We start from the raw sequence: 20,735 nt of genomic DNA on the forward strand, positions 1-20,735 counted from the left end.
AACATTGTCAAAGTTAGTGAGGAAGAGTTCCAGGGGTGAGGCTAAGCAATGGGGACTCGGTCAGACCTGTGCCTTCTCTTACAGTAGAGGACAGATGTGGTGTGTGGCTCTGGTAGGAGGTAGTCCGTGAAGGGACACCTACAGTTTCGAAGGCCCCGTCTGTAGCAGAAGACCAAAGGGATGGGACAGGGCCTGTGGGTGGCTCACCTTGGCCACCATGGATAGTGATGCTTCATAAAACTGCAGAAGTCAATCAAAGGAGTAGGTTTGGAGAAAACAGAATCTGGATAAACAGAGTGTAATACACACCCAAGGAGGACTGTAGTGGAGGTGTCATTTCCATCTGGGCTGGAACTCGGAGCAGGCTGCCATACCAAAGATAAGAGATTCTGAGAGACACAGGGAACATCCAGGAGGGAAGTCCAGGTGAAGAGAAGAATCAGGACTGAATGAGAGGCTGCAGGATGCTGGATGCTAGGATGCTAGGATGCTAGGATGCTAGGATGCTAGGATGCTAGGATGCTAGGATGCTAGGATGCTAGGAGAGAGTCCTACACATGTCACACTCGTGAACCACAAATGTGGAGTGGCTGCTGTCAGCAGGCAACCACTGTTGCCAATGTCAGGACACACGGATGCTGGATGGTGGGGACCGGATCATTTGTCTCTGTTTACTGGTGTTTGCAAAAGACATTGTATCAGCTAGCCCGTCTCTTTCAAGGAGGCAATTCTCTTTGGTTAGGAAAAGGCCACTCTATACCTTAGGGGAGAGGGGGGAGTATTAGGGAATGCAAAATCAGGAGGGAGCCAGGCTTCTAAGTGTTTACAAAGTGAATTGAAGACTTGAAGCAGGGCCAAGTGCAGGGAGCCTCAAGGCAGAAGGGGCTGGAGAAAGGAGATGGCTGACATCTTGTGCCTTTTGGGGGGCAGCTGGAGTGACCAAGGGAGAGCAGAAGGAAGCACCAGGAAGGCCAGGCCACAAGCCCCAGGAACAGTCACATGTTTGTGGTAACTTATCTGCTGTGCAGAGATGTAAGTCCGGCACTGTTCTACCCGCCGGAGAATAATGTGGTCCTGAAAAGGACTCTAGGATTCTGTTCATTGAGTTGTGAAGGGTTTGGTTTATAGAGATAAGAGGGTCTAGAAAATGTTCCAAGGTCCTACCATAGTTGCCAGAGCTGGGAGCTAGGCAAGAGAAAGTTGAGGGAAAATTTTAGAAGGTATGAACAGAGGAATTCTGCCTTAACAGGATGAATATGGGCTCTGTGGATGAGACTAGGACTACACTTGTATTTAATTTCTGCCTTAGACCAAAGCAGGTAATGTTTGTAGTGCTTACAAAAGGACTCTGCTTCCTGGATGACAACATATGGATTTCATCTATTCCTTCATTTCTGGTTCTAGTATCATGTCACAAATCAGAAGATGGGTATGTTAAAGGTGACATCCCCAGGACAGGGTATGGGTAGGGATAGTTACAAAAACGGTCAGGTGCACATGGAATCAGGCCACATAGGGCCCCACACCTGTTGTGAGGGATCCAAGGTCAGATCCAACCAACTTGGTCCTTCCTGATGTTAACCTCCTAAAAAGAGGCAGATCCTGAGCAAGATATGGGGCATGAAAAGATGGGGGGCAACAACTCTAATCCCCACGGGCTTCGTCATGTAAAGCCAGCATGGGTGAGCCCAATTCTCTTGGAAGAATAAAGAAGCATGAGGGAGTGTTAACTGGGCTTGAGTGGTGGTTTGTCTTCTGGAAGATGGACTCCATCCGGCAGGCAAGAGTGCTGGGATCAGTTGGTGATGCCTTGTCATATGAGCGAGGAGAAAGGAATAGGTATGTGTGCCAGGTGATTTTCATCCCTGCTGCTGAGAATAAACTGTGCAGATGGAGGCAGGTGAGAGTGGTTTGGCCCTGGGGCTAGTCTTTCCAGAGCAAAGATTCATCCAAGAGGAAATTCAAACTTGAAGCAGAGGAACTACCTGCAGACATGTCTCAGCTGCCAATGGCTCTCCCACACAAGCACCTGTGTATTCTGCTTCTGTGGGATTTTTATGAAGATGAGAGCTCAGGAGGGAAAGATTGGTTTGTTGCAGGATATTCGATCACACTGTGAAACCTGAGATTGTGAACTGGGAAAATCTTATTGTGGTGTGGCTCAGCCCTGACACATGCATCTTTAGTGCAAGAGCTAAATAAAGTCAGCCCTAGGTCAAGGGGCGGAACAAGCAACCTGACAGGGAGTGAGCACCACTGAACAGAAAGGAGGGCTATTGAGAAGAAGGATATTTAAGACATCATGGAGAAGGAAAAGGGGCCTTTTCCTCCTGTGACATTGGTGGAGTAGAAAGGTCAGCTGCTGCGTGCTTTCTCTGCCTCTCAGAGGTAGCAGGCGTTCAGCACAGTGTCTGGCTCCTGAGTCATCACTGGTAAAATTGAATGAATGGGATTTTTGTTTTAAAAACAACATTGATCAGTAGTACAAAAGGCCACTGGGAAGTCAGGCAGTCTAAAGGCCAGAACAATTCCCACTGACTGGGGCAACATCTGTGGGGACAGTGTGTAGGGCTAGCCAACACTGAAGAAGCTGTGAGCACAGAATTGGTAGCAAGCCTGGTACCACTTTTAGGAACTAGAGCTGAGGTGGGGGTGGGGGTGGGGTACCCAATAGTGGCCATGGTAGCTGTGGTGGTGGTGGTGGTGGTGGTGGTGGTGGTGGTGGTGGTGGTGCTGCTGCTGCTGCTGCTGCTGCTGCTTCTTCTTCTTCTTCTTCTTCTTCTTCTTCTTCTTCTTCTTCTTCTTCTTCTTCTTCTTCTTCTTCTTCTTTCTTCTCCTCCTCCTCCTCTTCCTCTTCTCCTTCCTCCTCCTCCTCCTCTTCCTCCTCCTTCTCCTTCTTCATCAATTTGGCATAAGCTAGAGTTATCTGAAAAATGTTCCCATGAGATTGCCTGTATACAAATCTCTAAGGCATTTTCTTGATAGATGATTGATGTGGTGGGGTAGGGGGGTAGCTTGCTGTGGGTGATGCCACCCCTGGGCAGGCTGTCCTAGGTGGTATAAGAAAGCAGGCAGCCTGAGTAAGCCATGAAGAGACAGCCAGTGAGCAGCATTCCTCCATGAGCCCTGCATCATTTGTGCCTTGAGTTCCTGCCTCACCTTTCTCTGGTGATGGGCTATAACTTTGAGCCAAATTAAAAAAAAAAAAAAAAAAAAAAAAAAAAAAAAAAAAAAAAAAAAAAACCAACTTTCTTCTCCAAGTTGCTTTTGGTAATGATGTTTTTATCATAGCAAGAGGAAGCAAGCTAAAGAAGTAGTAGTTCTTTACAGGACCTAAAAATCACCTACAGGCAGAATAATGCCAACCTAGGTATATACTTTAATCTAGGAACAGATCTAGCACGAAAGGGCAAATGATGATGAGAAGGCGTGACAGTGGATTTTGATTGATACTTTGGAGTCCCCTAGGAGACACACCTCTGGACATGTCTCTGAGGGCATTTCCAGACAAGTTTAATCAGGCATGGAAATCCATCCTGAATATGAACAGCAGCATCCCACTGCCTGGGTCCTGGACTGATTAAAAAGGTAAGAGACCACCCTCCCCCCAGTATTTAGACTGCTGGCACAGTGGACAACCTCATGCTCCTGCCAGCATGGCTTCCTTGCCATGATACATCATACCCCCCTTGGACTGGTAGTCAAATTAAGCTTTGCTTATGAAAGTTGCTTTGTCAGGTATTTTGTTTCAGCAATGGACACAATAAAAATGTAATGCTGTCTTAGTTAAGGTGTTATTGCTGTGAACAGACACCATGACCAAGGCAACTCTTACAAGGACAACATTTAATTGGGGCTGGCTTACAGGTTCAGAGATTTAGTTCATTATCATCAAGGCAGGAGCATGGGAGCATCCAGATAGGCATGGTACATGAGGAGCTGAGAGTTCTACATCTTCATCTGTAGGCCAGTAGGAAAAAACTGGCTCCCATGTGGTTAGGAGGAATGTCTCATTTCCCACCCCCACAGTGACATACTTCCTCCAACAAAGCCACATCCACTTCAATAAGGCCACACCTCCTAATAGTGCTACGTCTTAAGGCAAGCATATTCAAACCACCACAAATTGCACACACACCATGGTTAAAATGTATATAATGTGTTTGTCCCCGCCCCCTATTTTCCTTTCCTGTATTTTCTAAGCTCTTAAAAAGAAGATCACATATGTTTATTATCAAATAGGAATGATTGACACTTATTTGGCTATGATGAGTAGGGAGGGACAATAAAAGACAGTAGGGTGACCGATGCCTTGGCTTGCTTGGAACCGGGAGGAAAGTTGAATCTATAGGTGAAAAAGGAAGAATGCCAGCACAGGGCTATTAGGAATCTCCTGGAGGAGCACTCCGTGGATGAGTGTCTAATAGTGATGGTTCTAACAAGAAGGGAGTAGGCTCTTCTGAGATGGGGCCAGTGAGCAGGGCACAAGGTTGGACTGAATTTCTTAATATGAGTGCAACCTGAGGATTGTATATCTAAGGACTAGGAAGTCAGGTGAGTCTGGGGACCCTGGGGAAGCACCTGGGGACCCAAGGACCTTCAGTGTTCCTAGATTTGAGATCTCCATGAAAGAGAATCCAAGTCTCACTGGATAGAGTGCAACTCTGCCCATAGACAGATCCCACTAGAAGTTTGGGACTCCTTCCTAGCTGCCACTAGGTCCTATCAGGTCCTCTTAGTCACCTACCTCTGCAAGAAGGCAAAGGGAAGTCCCACGTGGCACTGTTCTCTGAGCTGGCATGGCAGGTGAGCACCGCGTGGCCCTCCAGGAAGAAGCCGGGGTTGCAGCTGTAGCGGACCTTGTCGCCCAGGTTGAAGGTGGAGCCTTGCTGGATACCATTGGGCAGCCTCCCTGGGTTCCCACAAGTGTGGCTCGGGAGAACTGTAAAGAGAGGGGAATATAGCTGGTGAGCTGAGCTTGTGCCTATACATCCTAGGTCCTGGCAACTCCCCTTGGGCCAGGCCACCTGCCTAGACCTCACTTCTTCTTTGAATGTAGCTGGTCACTACTGACCAGCTCTCCTTTCTCAGCGGCCAATAACCAGAGAATGGGTTACATCCCAGAGGTCAGAGGCTGAGCATTTTCATCCAGTATCCGGGGGTCTGCTTGTTCACATGCAGCACGGAGTGTTAGTTCCATCCATCCCTGTTACTAGAGAAGGGAGCCGCCCTCTGTGTGGGAACACTAACATCTTGGGCATGGCTGCCTTGAGTAAAAAACTCACACTAGAGTCAAAGAGTACATTCAGCAATTGCTCATTGCTCTGAGAACCCAGTGTCCTTTCTTTTGTGACTGCCACCCTATCTAACAGCAGGCCCATCTGTGGGTAGAGCGGGGTGCAGGGAGTTAAAGGGGAAGCTGGGCTAAGCAGAGAGGAAGGGAGACAAACGTAAATTCTCGGGTTCTCGTCAGGTCAGCCTGTGTAAAGTGGGGACTGGGAGCTGGGGACAGGCTGTACAGTATGTAACCGGAGCCCAAGCAATCAAAGCCCTTGAGCGTGTACTGTCATTATCCTGAGCAAATGGCCTCCGCGAGAGTGCAAGAGCATCGTGACCCGTCAGCCTTGGAGGGAGGATGCAGCACTTGTGTGCCCCACGTGTCTCCTGTTTCCTCCGGTCCCAGCTTCCTCTCTCATGTCTCATGGTTGGAAAATGCCTGACCTCCAAAGGCTACCCTTCCCACCACCGCAGGAGAGCACCACAGAGCACTGACCGGAAATGTCAGCCTGACAGGATCACTGTCAGTTCTTCTCCGTGAGTCTCCAGCTTCCCCCTGTCCCCTTGCCAGCATTAGTTTATGAAGCCATCCCCGAGAAGCCCGTAGCAGAATAATGGGAAGAGCACAGACTCCAGAGCCTCCCTGGAGCCAAGACAAAGTCTCTTAGCTGCTCTGTCACTCACTGGTAAGTGGAGATCACAGCAGCACCTTCCTGGTAACTATTTAAACAAGCTTGGGGTCTCCGGGGGCTTATGGCAAAGCCTGGCACACACATGAGCACAAAGAAAGTGAATCAAACATTCAGCCCCTCCCCCGCCCCGGGAGCTATGAGTGCCATTAAAGACACACCTGGGATAGTGGGAGATGGATGAGGTAGGGAGGGGGCTACGGTTGACTTTCTAAAAGGGTCACACCTATGCAGAACTCTGAGATGAGCAAGAATTTATCAAGGTCAAAGATGTTTCAGACAGATGGGACAAATGCGCTAAGGTTCTAGAAAGATAACATATGGCTCAGGGGTCTTGAAATGGCCAATTAGGAGGAAAATAAAGAGCAGGCTGCATCCCCTGGCCTCCCTAAAGCCTTTACAGCATCCTCTTCCTGCCCGCATGCTGTTGGTGTCTCTCTTCTAGACCCTCTTCACTAGACTCAAGGTTCTCCACCATCTGTAAGACAGCTTTATCCAACTTCATCTCCCCCCAACCCTTCTTTTACTCTCTATCTCTGTAAGGGCCCAGCTCCATGCAGAGGGAAATGGCAGGTTTTGGAGCCGTTCTGATCTGGGTCTGAGGCCAAATGCTGTCTCCTGCCTGACTTAGAGTCACACAAGGCTTTTGAGCCTCATGTTCCTCACACATCCAGTGATTGTCGGGGTGGAGAACGGGATGTGTGTGATACTGATAAAAGCTACACGTACCACATTTTCTTCCTACTGGGTTTCGAGATCAGGATGACAGTGGGTGGGGTTGGCTCACACGTGTACCCTGGAGACTAGCAGAGTCCCTGGTAGTTAAAGGGACATCATCGTGGGATAATTAGTTATTTAAGCCATCTAGTCATGTATCAATTCATTTTTGCAACGAACATTTATTGTGGGCCTTCTGTACTCAGCGATTGGAGTATATCCATCTAGGTAGCTCTCCATCCTCTGAGGCTTGCTTTGGAGTAATTTTAAGGAACCAAAAGTTCTTCTTACTTCATTCTCTACCCCAGACAGGTCAGCTTGAGTGCAAGAATCTAATTCTGCTATTGTCAGTTGGCCCTGGCTACTATTTCCCATAAGTCTCTGCTACAGCTCCCTCATTTCCCATGATCAGCAGTTGCTGGCTCAGTAGATGTTTCCCACAATCCTCTGCTGGTAGCTCATGGGGTGTTTCCCACAATTCTTTGCTGCTGACTCAGTTTTCCCATGATTCCCTACTGCTGACCCGGGTTTTGTTTCCTATGGCCCTCCAAGTGGGCTCAGTTACATTTTCCATGACCCTCTACAGGTGATTTGCTGAACATTTCCCAGAATGCTCTGCTACTGGCTCAGTTGTATTTACTATAACCACCCCCACATTGCTGGTTCACTGAGCGTTTCCCATAGTCCCTTCCTGCCTATTCACCTAACTTTTCCCAAGATTCCCTGCTTTTGGCTCAGTTGCATTTCCCATCATCTCCTACTCCTAATTCTCCCAGTCTTTCTCATGGTGTCCTGCTGGTGGCTTACCGCACAAGCAATATGGTGTGTGTGAGTGAGTACTGGGAGTAGAGGGAGCCAGGTAAACATTTAGAGAGTCAAGCAAGCTAAGGTGAGGGGAGGGAACCGACTGGAAACCGGCTGAGAACTGGTGTAGAACTAACGTTTCATTTTCCGCAACAAGACGCAAAGACCCAATTTAATTAAATTACTAATGTCAAATTTTTAATGAACCTGCTTCTGCTTTGGGCTTTCTTCCTTTGAAATTAATGACTGGAACGTCACTATAAATAAAAGTTGATTTTTTTTTCTTAAGTCACTCTCAAATGCTTACCGTTCCTTACTTAATGAGCTGTTCATAATCAGACCACTCTGAAATGGGTCTCAACTGGGACCCGGCTGTAACTGTATTGAGTGGGGCCCACTCCTCACATCACCTTTTAAAATCCCAATCTCTGATCCAAAGTGGTCACACAATGAAGGAAGAGTGCACAGTCTTGGGGCTCAGTGAGGGCTGGGTTAGTATCCTGCTCCTCGATCTTTGGCAGGAAGGAGAGATGCAAACTTTACCCCATGCCTCTCTGGGTCTCCATTCCTTGTTTGGTGACCAGGGCAGTTTTTCCTCTTCTAAAGGCCTTGCTAGGCAGGAGGGCTGAGGATATAACAAAGTAACACAAAGAGGGTACTAGCAACTACACTCTAGCATTGTCATCAGCGCGTATAGAGGCCAGAAGGTCACAGAAGAAAGCCTTGCCGGGGTAGGGGTGGGGTTGGGGGTGCAGATTAACTTTCCTTCCCTCTTCGCACTTTTCCTGGCTGCTGGCAACCTCTGGGATTCTTAGTGGGCAGATGCATCCCTCTAGTTGTCCCTGCTCATCTGAGGTCCTCCTGCTACACCTCCATGTCCTCTACTGGGCAGTGTATACCCTTGCTAATGCAACATGACATCATCCTCTGCAAAGACCATTTCTAAAGGTCACATTTGATAGGTACTGGGCATTGGGTCTTTGATAGTGGGAGATAATTCAACACATAGTAGGGCTGTCATGGAGGTTAAAATTTTATTTCTAATACCCACTGAGTACTTGGTAGGCTTCTGGGCCTGGGTAACAAGTTTATTTGATGTAGCGAAGGAATCTGTAGGCCACGTGTGTGTTGTCCTCCCTTCACAGATGACAGTTCTGAGGCAGAGAGCAGAAGCAGCTTGCTTGGCCAAGGACATGCAGCTAGCAATGGAAGAGCCTGGTTGCGAACCTGGGTCTTTCTGGCTCTGTTGAGAGGCAGGATGCCTCTACATGAGTTTCCTTTCTCCTGATTCCTCCAGGGACAGAGACTTCTTTAGAAGTTAGAGGTGACCACTTGAGAGCCCTTATTTAATACTGATTTTTTTTTTAAAAAATTATTGTAACCATCCTGCACATTTGTCACTAAATAATATCAAGGATAATGTCTAAAGTATAGTCTTTGTCTAATGAAGGTCTTTGGACAGTCACAGATTATAGTTGCGCCACAAAGAAGCCTTTCTAAGGCACACGTTCTTAGAGTTTTTGTTTTTGTTTGTTTTTGTTTTGTTTTTGCTTCTTTTGCAGATGTTGTTCTGTTCCCCATGACTTTTTTATTTTCCGGCATAGATATTATAGTTGATCTTGCTCTCCTGTCTATAAAACTTCCCTTTGATTGCTTACAAAAATCACGAGTGGGCTATTTACATCCAACATGGCCCAGAACGGTATTATTAAAGCTGTGCTTGGCACTGAACTATTCTGTTGTAGATCAGCAGTGGGGAATTTTGCCCTCTAACAAAGGCCAGCTCTTGCCAACCAGCATAATACTCTCTGTGATTATAGGACAATGTTTCTCCTCTGTGGTTGGAATTCAGCTAGAACTATATCATGCCAGGTTTTATTTTTAATTGGACTTGATCTCCCATCATATAATGGAGAATCCCTTATGCTATCTGTGCACACCCTCTATACATCTTGATGTCTTAGCTACCATCAAGTAACTAGAGCAGTCCTCACGGCCATGTGACTGACTTTCCCAGAAAACTGGGAAGGATTTGGGACAAAGAAGTTTGTCTTCCCATAGCCACCAGCGTGCAACTAGAGGAAACCATGGGTGTGGTGAGTTTGCATCTGGCCAGGCAGAACCAGGGGCTGGGGTGAAGGATGGAAGATATCTGATTCTGATGTCAGGTCCTCCTGCCTTACCCATAATGCTCATCACCTTCACAACGTCTGCCATTTTAGCTGTTGGACTTGTGAATGCAACTCACTGCATGTACTCACTGCATATACTCACTGCATATACTCACTGCATACTTACTCATGCCTTGTCTGTAAGACATATTTAAAATGTATCATCATATATGTGTTTTTCTTCTTTCCTTCCTCCCCTTTTCCTTTCTTTTGTTTTTTGTTTTTGAGGCAGAGTCTGATGTAGCTCAAGCTGGCCTTAAATTCACTATGACACCAAGGATAGCCTTGAATTCCTGATCCCCTCTGCCTTTACCTTCGAAGTGCTAGAATTACAGGTGCACACTGCCATTCCCAAAACTAATATATTTTCACATATGATTTAATATGTTTACATAAACTTTACATCAAGGATGAGATATCATCTGCAAGATGGTCAGTTTGACAGTCACTGATTTTTGGTGTCACCGGACTACAAAGCACATCCCATGAGAATGGCAATTGGTGGCCTTTTTTGTTCTCCACTGGTCTAGTTTCCCAGAATAATGCTTGGTAGGTAATAATTCTAATAACACTTTAATAACTAGCCTGGTGAGATTACTCAATCCTCCTGCCCACCTAAGGACAAAGGCCTTGCTGAGATATACACGGTTGCCAGGGAAGATGGGGTACTGAGTCCCGGCCAAATGTGCAAGGAAGGTCAAAAGGCAAGTTGTAAGGGTGTGCCTGGCCCCCGAGCCCGCATCTCTCACACCCATTCTGCACTGTTCCTGTGCTCACCATCCTATATGAGCACCAAGCATGCTGTAGACCAGGGACTCCATACCATATGAGCACCCAGCGTGCTGTAGACCAAGGACTCACACTGTCCTCTCAGGAAGAGCAGATGTGGCAATGAGGCAGATGGACCTAGAGCTTGATCTTGTCAAACACACCAAGGACAAGAGGTGCCAAAGACCCAACAAATCAGTGCTCCTCCCCTGTCCAGCTCCCCCTGGCACTTGTCACACATGAGTCCTCCACCTTGAGCCTGTTCCTATGACTCAGGCTGGCGATCTTTGCCATCCTTGGCACCAAGGTCAGAGGTTTCAGAATCTTACAAAGCCCTATGCCAGCACCAGATCCCAAAGCTCCTGAACTATAACTTCAATTCCAGGAAATAGCAAGAGGAGGCTAGGGTTGACAGCGAGCTATGACAACTGGCTTCCCTTCATTTTCTAGTCAGCCTGACTGGCGGCAATCACTATGCTCAGGCCTGTGCAGACCCAGGCCCTTTCCTTCCAAAAGAAGCCACCTGGCTTCTTCTCTGTTACACCCTGTTCTCTGAACATCACACCAGCCCCGCCATTCCTTCCTCAGGTGAAGATTTACCATTCTCTCCTGGATCTGTGGGACCAACTTTCTCCACTACTAGGCCTCCTGCTTCTGATACACTGTCCCCATTAGTGCCTGAGAGAGTACCATAGAGTACCCCTCCAAGGTGCACCAGCAAAGGCAGGCCCTCAGACCTTCCAATCACTCGTTAGAGAATAATTAATGGTTTGGCAGATTAACAAGGAGTAAAGGGAAGGAGATGAAAGGATTCTTTGAAGACCTTTCCTTGCTCCGAGGATACATCCAAGCTGTGGTTCCTCCTGTGATCTGACCCCTGTAACCGCTCTGCCCTTGTTCTTCACCCCTGGGTTGTTCCCACCATCATTACTATTCTGAAGCACAGGTACCCCCAAGCACCTCCTTCTTCTCTCTAACTACCCATCTAGCAAACACATACTCATCCATCCAAAGCCCAGTTAAGTACTACGTTCTCTATAAAACACCAATTGTCATCCTGTGTCCGTGACAGATCATCTTGATTGTCGATGTTACTATATCTGGAATCAACTAAAACCAAAGGTTATTTTTATTGCATCCTTTGAGGTGAAAAGACACGCCCTAAATTTGCCCCCATAAATGACATGGAAGGAAGCCTTCTGGGTTGTTTTGTTTGTTTGCTTGCCTGCTTGCCCTCATTCTTGTTCACAAGTTCATCTATTCTGTTTCCGAGGCTTTCCTTCACTGGGATTAGAGTGTAATTCTTCAGGTTTCTAACATAGCCTGGAGATCAGGAGTTCTCTAAGAATTCCTTGGGAATCTAGCACCAGATTGAGACCTCTGATACATCAAGTGGAGTAGACTGAAGAACTTCCCTATTCTTGGCCAGTTTGTAAACCATCCTAATAAACACCCTTATGACTATCTTTCTGTCTGTCTGTTTATCATCTGTCTAATGTATGTATGTATGTATGTATGTATCCTATCTATCTACATATGTATCCATCTATGTATCCATCTAGACACATACATATATACAATTTTCATTCTATCAGTTCTTATTTATTTAGAGAACCCCAATTAATACAATGTCTTGCCATAAACCACAAAACCTCCTCAAAAACAGATAGATCTCCCTAGAATAGAGAATAATGTCCAAGTGTCACTGATAATTGGTTTCCACAATCATTGAACTCCTGGTCCACTAACAAGCAGACTCGTCTGCCATTGAATTCACTTAGACATAAGGTCCACACTGTAAGTGCCTGGAGCTTCTGGCAGCCGTTTGCTGTGTTACATTGGGGTTTTGATCACATGTCACTTCCTGCATCACTCATTCCCGTTTGTTCATTCATGTACCCTGCAGGAGAGCCTGCTGGTAAGCCTTCTTCACATGATTATTTCCCCCTCTGGACTCTCTGAATGTCAGTGTTCTTTATGCAGCTAATGTAGAGTGTACTACCTGGCAGACAAGCATGTATTGAGAGAATTAAATATAAATAATAAAATATACACATTCTATAAGTGAAAAAACATGTCATTTATATGCATATGTGTGCAAGATACATACATATATTAATATATACAGTAAACTAGTGCTGATAGATGGGCAAACTTCTTTTGTAAAGGGCCAGCTAATATGGTCTGAGCTGCAATGGCTCAGTTTTCATTCTGTGGTCTGAAATCAGCCATGGCACTACAGTCAAACCCTATTTATAAGAATAGGCAGGAGGGCTGGATGGTGGTGGAACACGCCTTTAATCCCAGCACTTGGGAGGCAGAGGCAGGCGGATTTCTGAGTTCGAGGCCAGCCTGGTCTACAGAATGAGTTCCAGGTCAGCCAGGGCTACACAGAGAAACCCTGTCTCGAAAAACAAAACAAAACAAAACAAAACAAAACAAAACAAAAAAAAAGAATAGGCAGGAGGACCCATAGGCTGTGGCCAGCTGCCCCTGAAGGACGACTCAGCCTCCTCTGTGCCTGATCTGCAGTGTGTGACCTGAGTCATCACTGCTATTCCTCAGGATGAGCTTAGAAGCTCCTTTCACTAAATGCAATAGCATATCTAGAGCGCTAAAGGAGAGGGAGGAATCTCAAGAGCCACCACCTATTGGATTGTTTAATACACCCTGGGTGCTGCTCAGAGCTTCATCTGGACACTTTTACATTCATTCATTCATTCATTCATTCATTCATTCAATCATGTCTGTATGAGAGTGTATGTGTATGTGAAAGAGTGTGTATGTACAGGTGTGTGATATTGTGTGTGTGTGTTGTATATGCATGTGGGGGGGTATAGAGGCTTACACACCAAGAGGCACATGCAGAAGCTGAAGGACAACTCCAAAGTCAGTTTTATCCTTCTGCTATGTGGGTTCCAGGAAATGACCTCAAGCCATGAGGCTTGGTGACAAGCACCTTTACCGGCTGAGCCATGTCACCAGGCCTCATCTGGACACAGGTCTCATATTGACAGGCACACTACACTTGTCCTCTTCCCACAGATGAGGAGACTGAGGGACAGTAGGGGAGGGAAAGTGGAGCCCAAGGCCACACTGCAGATCAGGACCAGGGTTTGGCTTAAAACCTAAGCAGGCTGATCTCAGTGCTGCAGTCACTGGGATACACTAACCTTCACCTCCTGAGACTCAAGCTGCTGCTCCTCACCAACTGCTCTCTCTTTGACCCTATCCCTAGACTAGTGGAGACTGCAAAGGCATCTATCTCCTGACCATTGAGGACATAGAAGGCATCAGAACAGAATCCCCCATGCTTTCTCACCCTGTGGTATCCACGCCATCACCTTTAACTCTCTAGGGACAGCACCAGCAACAGAACATCCCAATCCCAGGTCCCAGAACAGAGCTGCCCGATGGAACGGGAGACAACCAGTGACACTCAAATTTCAGATAAACACAGATGAGATTTTAGCATAAATAAAACCTTTGCACGATTTGGGCTACGCACATGCTGATCACAATTTGACCTTTGTCATGCAAGATGGGGCATCTTATATTTTAACCCATCTGGCAAATGTAACCAGAGGGGTATGGCTTCCCAGACACCAAAGATTTTGACCTCTAGAAGAGCTGGGATGGTTTCTGGGGTGGGGGTGAGAAAAATGAGTGGAAGAATCAGGTGGGCTCAGAAGAGGGTACCATGGGACTGGAAAAGCAAACATAGGGTGGGAGCCCAGAGCATCCTGGGCTGAGCTTGTCACTCTACACTAGAGAAGCTGAACTTTTATTACTCAAGTTTCCTTCACCCCACACCCTAATCACAGGGAGCGATAAGTCTGTTTAGGCATAAAACTCACAAAGAACCAGGCTATACAGGGACATGCAAAATAAAGCGGAATGTATAGCCAAGTAAACACAACGGTACTTTGGGTCTAGCTTAAGTAATTGCAGGATGAAGCTCTGATGGCTAGTAGTGATTGTCAATCTGACAGGCTCTAGAATTATCTGTGCACAGCTGCAAGGGACCTAGGGCAGAAAGCCTCACCCTGAATATGGGTGGTTCCATTCATGGGCTCAGGTCCCAGAGTGAATAAAAACGGGGAACTGCATAAAACACCAGCATCCATTATTCTGTTTCCTGGCCAGCGTAATGTAGCCAGCCACTGTGCCTTCTGCCGTGATAGACCCTTTCTTCCTCATCCCTCTCCTGGTATTTGGTTACAGTGATGATAAACATAACTAATACTGTACCTCAGACACGTTTCTCAAAGGGATTGTGGGACCTGTGTGGCTCAGTGGTAGAGTATACTTTGCCAAGTGTGAACAAGGCCCTGGCTCCAATCCCAGGACCAAACATACACCACGTGCAAATTATATACAGCAGTGGTTAAAGGGAGGGAAAATCCCACAGGGGAACACACAGCATGTTAGAAAACTTCCTCCTATTAAGGAAAGCAGTACCTGCTACGCGTCTGCGACCCTGGATCAAGTCTCCCTAGCTTGGCTTGACCTAGAATCGCTTTTTTCCCTCACTCTCAGTATCACCTGTCACCCTCTGCTCTGTTCTCTGGGCACTTGTGGGAGGTGCTGGATCAGGGAGAAGGTCCACACAGCTCCTCCGTCAATCAGCAGAACGCTAAAGCAACAGTAGCTGTGACCTACTTTGTATCTTCTCTCCTCTTCTCCCCACTCCTATCCACTTCTTTTTTCCCTTTTTTTGTTTTGGTTTTGCTTTTTAGTTTGCTGTTGCTGTTTACACAAAGTGGCTATGTAGCCAAGGCTAGCCTTTAGTTCTGATCCTCCTGCCTCAGCTTCCCAAGCACTGGATTTGCTGACATGTGCTTTCATGCTGGACTAACACCTTTTCTTCTCTCTCTCTCTCTCTCTCTCTCTCTCTCTCTCTCTCTCTCTCTCTCTCTCTCTCTTTCTCTCATTTTTTTAAATAAATATAGTCCCCACTGAAGCATGCAAACCAATGTATTTCTGGAAATAAGCTTCAGACCTCCCAGGTTCCTTTGCTCTTAACTTTTGATGATAGACCACCTCTTGCTAAAGAGTAAGCTTATCACTTTCAGCTAATAACATTTGCAGGAGAAGGGCAAATGACTGAGTTCTAGCTTTTCATTTGGCAACCTATAGCCAGCGTATGCTTTGGATTTAGGGGCAGCTATGAGTAGCCCTCCCCTTACCCACCTGCCACTGAAATAGCCTCATTTGCAGATCAGCCCTAAACCCATCCTAGCAAAGGAATCAGAAGAGGCTCTGAATCCAGCCAGCAGGAGAGCTGTCCTGCCTCAGGCTAGGGATTCGCAGCTTCCTACAAAGCTATCCACTCAGTAGGTCATCCTGTCCAGAGCAGAGCTACAGGACTAACCCAGCTTCCTCCTTCAACCCCTCAGGTGGGAGGTACCCCTGCTCTGGGGCAGGCTTTGCACACCCTCATCCCCAGAATGGGATCCTGGTCTCATAGTTCCCCCTGAGCAACAGGGATCCCGTGTCCATGGAGATGCTCTCTTCAGCAAACCCTGGCCGTCATTTCCTCCACCTTGGCTCCCTGTCTGGGGTCATGAAACGCCATCTCTCACTAAAAAGTCAGTGGCTGACCTTGCATCCCACAGGAGTAAACTGCATCCCTTGGTGCAGGAAGAGAAACAAGGTTTCTAAATAGCATCATCCACCTTTTCTTGTACCCCCTCCACAGGACAAGGGTGGTAGCTGCTACGCTGACAAATTGGGTGCACTCAACCCTCATATGCTTTCTGGAAACTTCCATTCTTTTGTTGTTGTTGTTGTTTGTTCATTCTGCCCATTGCTCACTGGTGGCATCTGTGGACTAACTTGACCCTGAACCCTTCACATATTATTAAATGACTCTAAACCACATATTAACACAGAGTTGGGGATTCACCCCATATGGGAGACAAGATCAGAAGGGTATGCCTGCCCATCTCACATGCCCAGGACATGTGGAGCTGGGTGTAATCCCAGTCATCTGTCCTCTGCCTTGCCTCTGCTGCCGCACTGCAGTGGAGGAACGGTGGTGAAGTGCAGGGCTGCTGTTCTGGCTAAGGAATCAGCTTGGAGGCTCCAGTGGCCACAAGTTCCCTCAAGGGAGCCAAAGGCGGAACTCAGTGAGCATCTGAAAGCCTGAAGAAGGAAAACACAGCCTCACTTTTTCCTGCCCGTTGCTTCATTTTTATTCGTCTATGGAGTTCAGTAACTTCTGCCAAGCCCTCATGAGGGCCCCACTGCAGGTGGAGTCTCCATGATCCATCCTAAGGGTCACAGGGGCAGAAGTTAGAATAGGCTCTACCCTGGAGAGGCGCATCCTATGAAGAGCCAACAATGACTTGCGAATCTGCCCAGGCATCCTTATGCTCTCATGCCGCATACACAGATCCCCAGGGCACCCTTGACTCATTAGTGTTCACGTAACTGTACATGCAGGAAAATAGACAAATGGAGGGGGAGTCGTTTTCTTCAGTAGGGTAGCCACTTAGAAGTCACCTGTGTTCTAGGAAAGAGCCCTCCTCCTGCGCTTCTACAGTCAGCCTTGATTAAACCTAACAAGGATCTCTCTCTCTCTCTCTCTCTCTCTCTCTCTCTCTCTCTCTAACAGCCCCCCCACACTTGTTGGGAAGAAGTGAGAACAGAATGAGAGAGGACAATGGGGTGTATGGATATGATCATAGGAGATTATAGACACAAAAAGCTGTTAAGAACAGGCACATACAGAATACAGTTACATGCCTGTCTTCTCTAGCCACTGTTTACTTTCTATCCAATGTTTTCAGCCGTGGATTAGTATTTCCTATCAAGGGACTAAGATGTAAGATATAGCACCTTTCTCTCTCTCTCTCTCCCCCTCTGTCTCTCTCTCTCTCTCCTTCTGTCTCTCTCTGTCTCTCTGTCTCTCTGTCTCTCTCTCTCCCTCTGTCTCTCTCTGTCTCTGTCTCTCTGTCTCTCTGTCTCTCTGTCTCTGTCTCTCTCTCTCTCTCTCTCTCTCTCTCTCTCTCTCTCTCTCTCTCTGTGTGTGTGTGTGTGTGTGTTGCTAGGTCCCATCTGAACACAGGGTGTCATGCATGCTATGTATATGCTGCCCCGAGCAACAACTCCATCCCTGTTAAGGTGTGTTCATTCACACACCTGACAACAGACTGAGCACACCTTTCCCTGCATCCAAGGAAACAATCTGTGTGTACATCAGGATATTCACCCTTCCAGCCCAGACACCCCACTTAATAATCCTTCCTCACAGCTCTATTTCCACAGGACCAGATGACCCCAAGAAGGCAGTGTCACTGACCCCATGCCCACAAGCCTGACTGGAACGAGTTTGAGCTCTGGAATGGTCTGAGGACTCACGCCAGATCCTAGGACAGCTTCATGTATCCATGGGCTCAGTTCATGACCTGTGAGGTATGCGGGATGTTTGTATGGGTTGGGAAGCCATGAATGTGAGGGGTCTGAGAAGACCTTTTACATCCTAAAGGCCTGGGTTTTGGATTGTGTACTTCTGTCGCCTGTGCCTCAGGAGTTAAGACAGAATGAGAAGCAGAGCGAGCGCACCGTGGGCTCCTGTTCAAATCTGTGATGTAAATAGCAAGTCACAGCATCTTGAGTCTCAGCCTTGTCATGATGACACAGGGATGCTCCCCATGCTCAGCTCAGGGAGCTGTGGTGAGGATTGAGGACGACAGATCAGGCAAAGTGCTTCTTAGAGCCTGGCACAAAGTAAATGCTCAATAAATTTGGTCTGTGATTACATCTAAGTCCCTGGAGTTCCCTGGGAGATGTCAGGCAGATGCCGGAGGATGGAGCTGAAACGGAGACTGTGGACCATGGCTGGGGCGCACACATGGTCCCCAGGATGGAGTGGGCAGCTGTCTCTGCCACACTGGTGGTATTGCTTGGATCTGAAAGGCTTTTATAGAGCCTGTGCGAACCTTTCTGGTCTGAGTCTGCAAAGCTTCCCCTAGGGGCTCAAAAGAACAAGCACATAGTCCCACTGGCCCCAAGTGACCAGGGATCAAAAATAATGACATGACTTGCATATCAGTACCCAGATCCCCTCCTGGCCTCTGGGATCGTCCTGTGCTAAACAGGCTCTATAGCAAGTGGTGCCCAGCCTTGAGAACTGTGGGAAAAAACGATGTAGGCATGTTTCCTGGAAGAGGCATTCAGCCTGGTCTTGGCAGAGAAGAACTAGCATTCCAGGTAGAGCAGCTGGCCCTGACCCAGGAACACAGGGGCTCTGCTACATGCTTCTGTTTCTCAGACCCCTGTCCCAACGGTCATCAGCACATTTGTTTTGCAATCAGGCCCAGAAAAATCTTCCTCTTCCCTCCTAGCCCCTTGTTACCTTTGGGTTCCTCCACTGTACAGGACCCAAACCATTTCCTATTTTGCCCCAGACCCACCAACCACCTCCTGAGAGCCACAGTCTGTCATGCCTAGCGTGGCTGGATCTGTGGGGCCAGTAGTTCGATTCAGGAAGGCCTCTGCCACTTGGGAACCAGAAATCTTTCGGGAAATGTAAAAAAAAAAAAAAAAAAAAAAAAAAAAAAAAAAAACCAAAACAACAACACAACACACTCTTCTTGGGAGTCAATATTTTCAGGATATCTAATCCAGGTCTGGATGTCTCCTGCTTTTGCCCAGTTGGGCAGCCCAGAGCCAAACTCAGAACATCCAGGTCCTAATGAGGACCTAGCAAATCAATTTCATTGACCGAGTAGCCAGTTAGGATCATGTCAAAAAAATGTATGAGTTGGGCCTCAGTGCTGGTGCTTTCTGCAAATGAGCACCTATGGCCAGAAACAGAATCACAGCAGCGTGGCTCTCTGTTAGGTGAGGACCAGAATTGTCCAGCAGTCTCAGTCTCTCAGAGAAGCTGCAAAGGATCAAGTCTGTTGGGCCAGACAGAACTTCCCCAGGATGCTTGGCACGTGCTAATGGCTGCTGCTGCTGACTCCTGCATCCCCTCCCCAGATCTGTAATAGATATAAAGGATCCCAGGTCTACAGAAGAGGAAACTAACATCAACTGTCCCGACTTAAAACCCGTTATGGGCTGCCATTCTTCCCACAGCCCATGAATATGGGTTGCTATGGATACTTCCAGGCATTCGGCGAGGTCTGGTGAGATACAGGAGCACTCTTTAGGCAGCTGTCCTGTCGGTTGACACTGATGAACCCCAGTCACAGATTCCCACAATAGAGACAGCTATGGTCAAGGCTGCAGTGAAAGATGAGGCATGTGGGAGTTGAAGGCAACTGAAGAGCTACTTCATCCAGGGGTGAATGGCTGTGGTCTGTTCGCACCATGGAATGCTGTTCAGATGTAAAAGGAATGGTGTTCCTTCAAGGACCATAGCACAGCAGATTCCGGAAGATAGCACACTAAGTAAGACAGCCTGCCACAGATACGCTAAGATGCAGCCCCCATGGGGTCCCAGAAGTTAGCCAGATCCCAGACACAGAGAGTATGAAGGTGGGGGCCTGAAAAGCGGTTGCCAGGCCTCAGTGGATGCGGTGATGATTGGGAAGCCTGAGGATGTTCTAGAGATGGCCAGTGGGGCGGGGCCACCAGAGCGGGGCGGGGCCACCTGAGTGGGGCGGGCCGCCTGAGTGGGGCAGGGCAGGAGTATGTCTGGCTCAGCCATGACTTATCAGGCAAAAGGGATGTCAGCTTCTGCACAGGAGGCTAAGTGCTGAGCACCCTGGGGCCCAGACAAAGGATGCTCATTCCAGGAAATAATTACCCAGTGTCCCTTTAAACTAGTCACAAGACCAGAACACCAAGGAGTCCGTACCATCCTACCTTTGTCATGAGTCTCCTCATTTAACCTGGGTGTTGGTAAAAAAAAAAAAGGCACCAGAAGCTTGGGAATAACCAAGCCAAGCTTGGAATCTGTGCTCCACTCACTCCCTAGCATTGCATGAGCCTCCTGCTGTCACAGGGCCTCCATCTTTTCATCTATAGAATGGAGCACCTGTTGTAGGTTAAAGTTCGAGCTAACAAAACGTTATGTATGGGGGTTGGGTGCTGGGGAGATGGCTCAGTGGGTAAGAGTGCTTACTACGTAAGTCTGAGGATGTGAGTTTGAATCCCCAGACCCACACAAGAAGCTAGGCATGGCCACATGTACTTCTGAAGTTCCAGTGCTGCAGGGGTTGGGGGAGACAGGGGGATGGCTGGGGAAAGCTGGCTGCCCGGGTTCATCAGGAGACTCTGTCTCAAGGAAATATAGCAAAGAATAAGCAAGACATTCGTTTGATGGCCTACTTTCTCCTCAGGCATGTTCACC

At 47.6% G+C, this 20,735-nt stretch overlaps 1 protein-coding gene across 3 annotated transcripts in view; it reads right to left on the bottom strand.

The window, feature by feature from the left end:
* Csmd2 (CUB and Sushi multiple domains 2) overlaps nucleotides 1–20,735 on the bottom strand; it is a 575,537-nt gene that overhangs the window by 350,411 nt on the left and 204,391 nt on the right. For all 3 annotated transcript variants that reach the window (XM_076934176.1, XM_034502344.2, XM_076934175.1), the window contains exon 4: nucleotides 4,748–4,942. In XM_076934176.1, the coding sequence (XP_076790291.1) occupies nucleotides 4,748–4,942 (195 nt within the window). The remainder of the gene's footprint in view (nucleotides 1–4,747; nucleotides 4,943–20,735) is intronic.

The sequence above is a fragment of the Arvicanthis niloticus genome, chromosome 5 (genome assembly GCF_011762505.2).
Source record: "Arvicanthis niloticus isolate mArvNil1 chromosome 5, mArvNil1.pat.X, whole genome shotgun sequence".
In the NCBI taxonomy this organism is placed as follows: Eukaryota; Metazoa; Chordata; class Mammalia; order Rodentia; family Muridae; genus Arvicanthis; species Arvicanthis niloticus.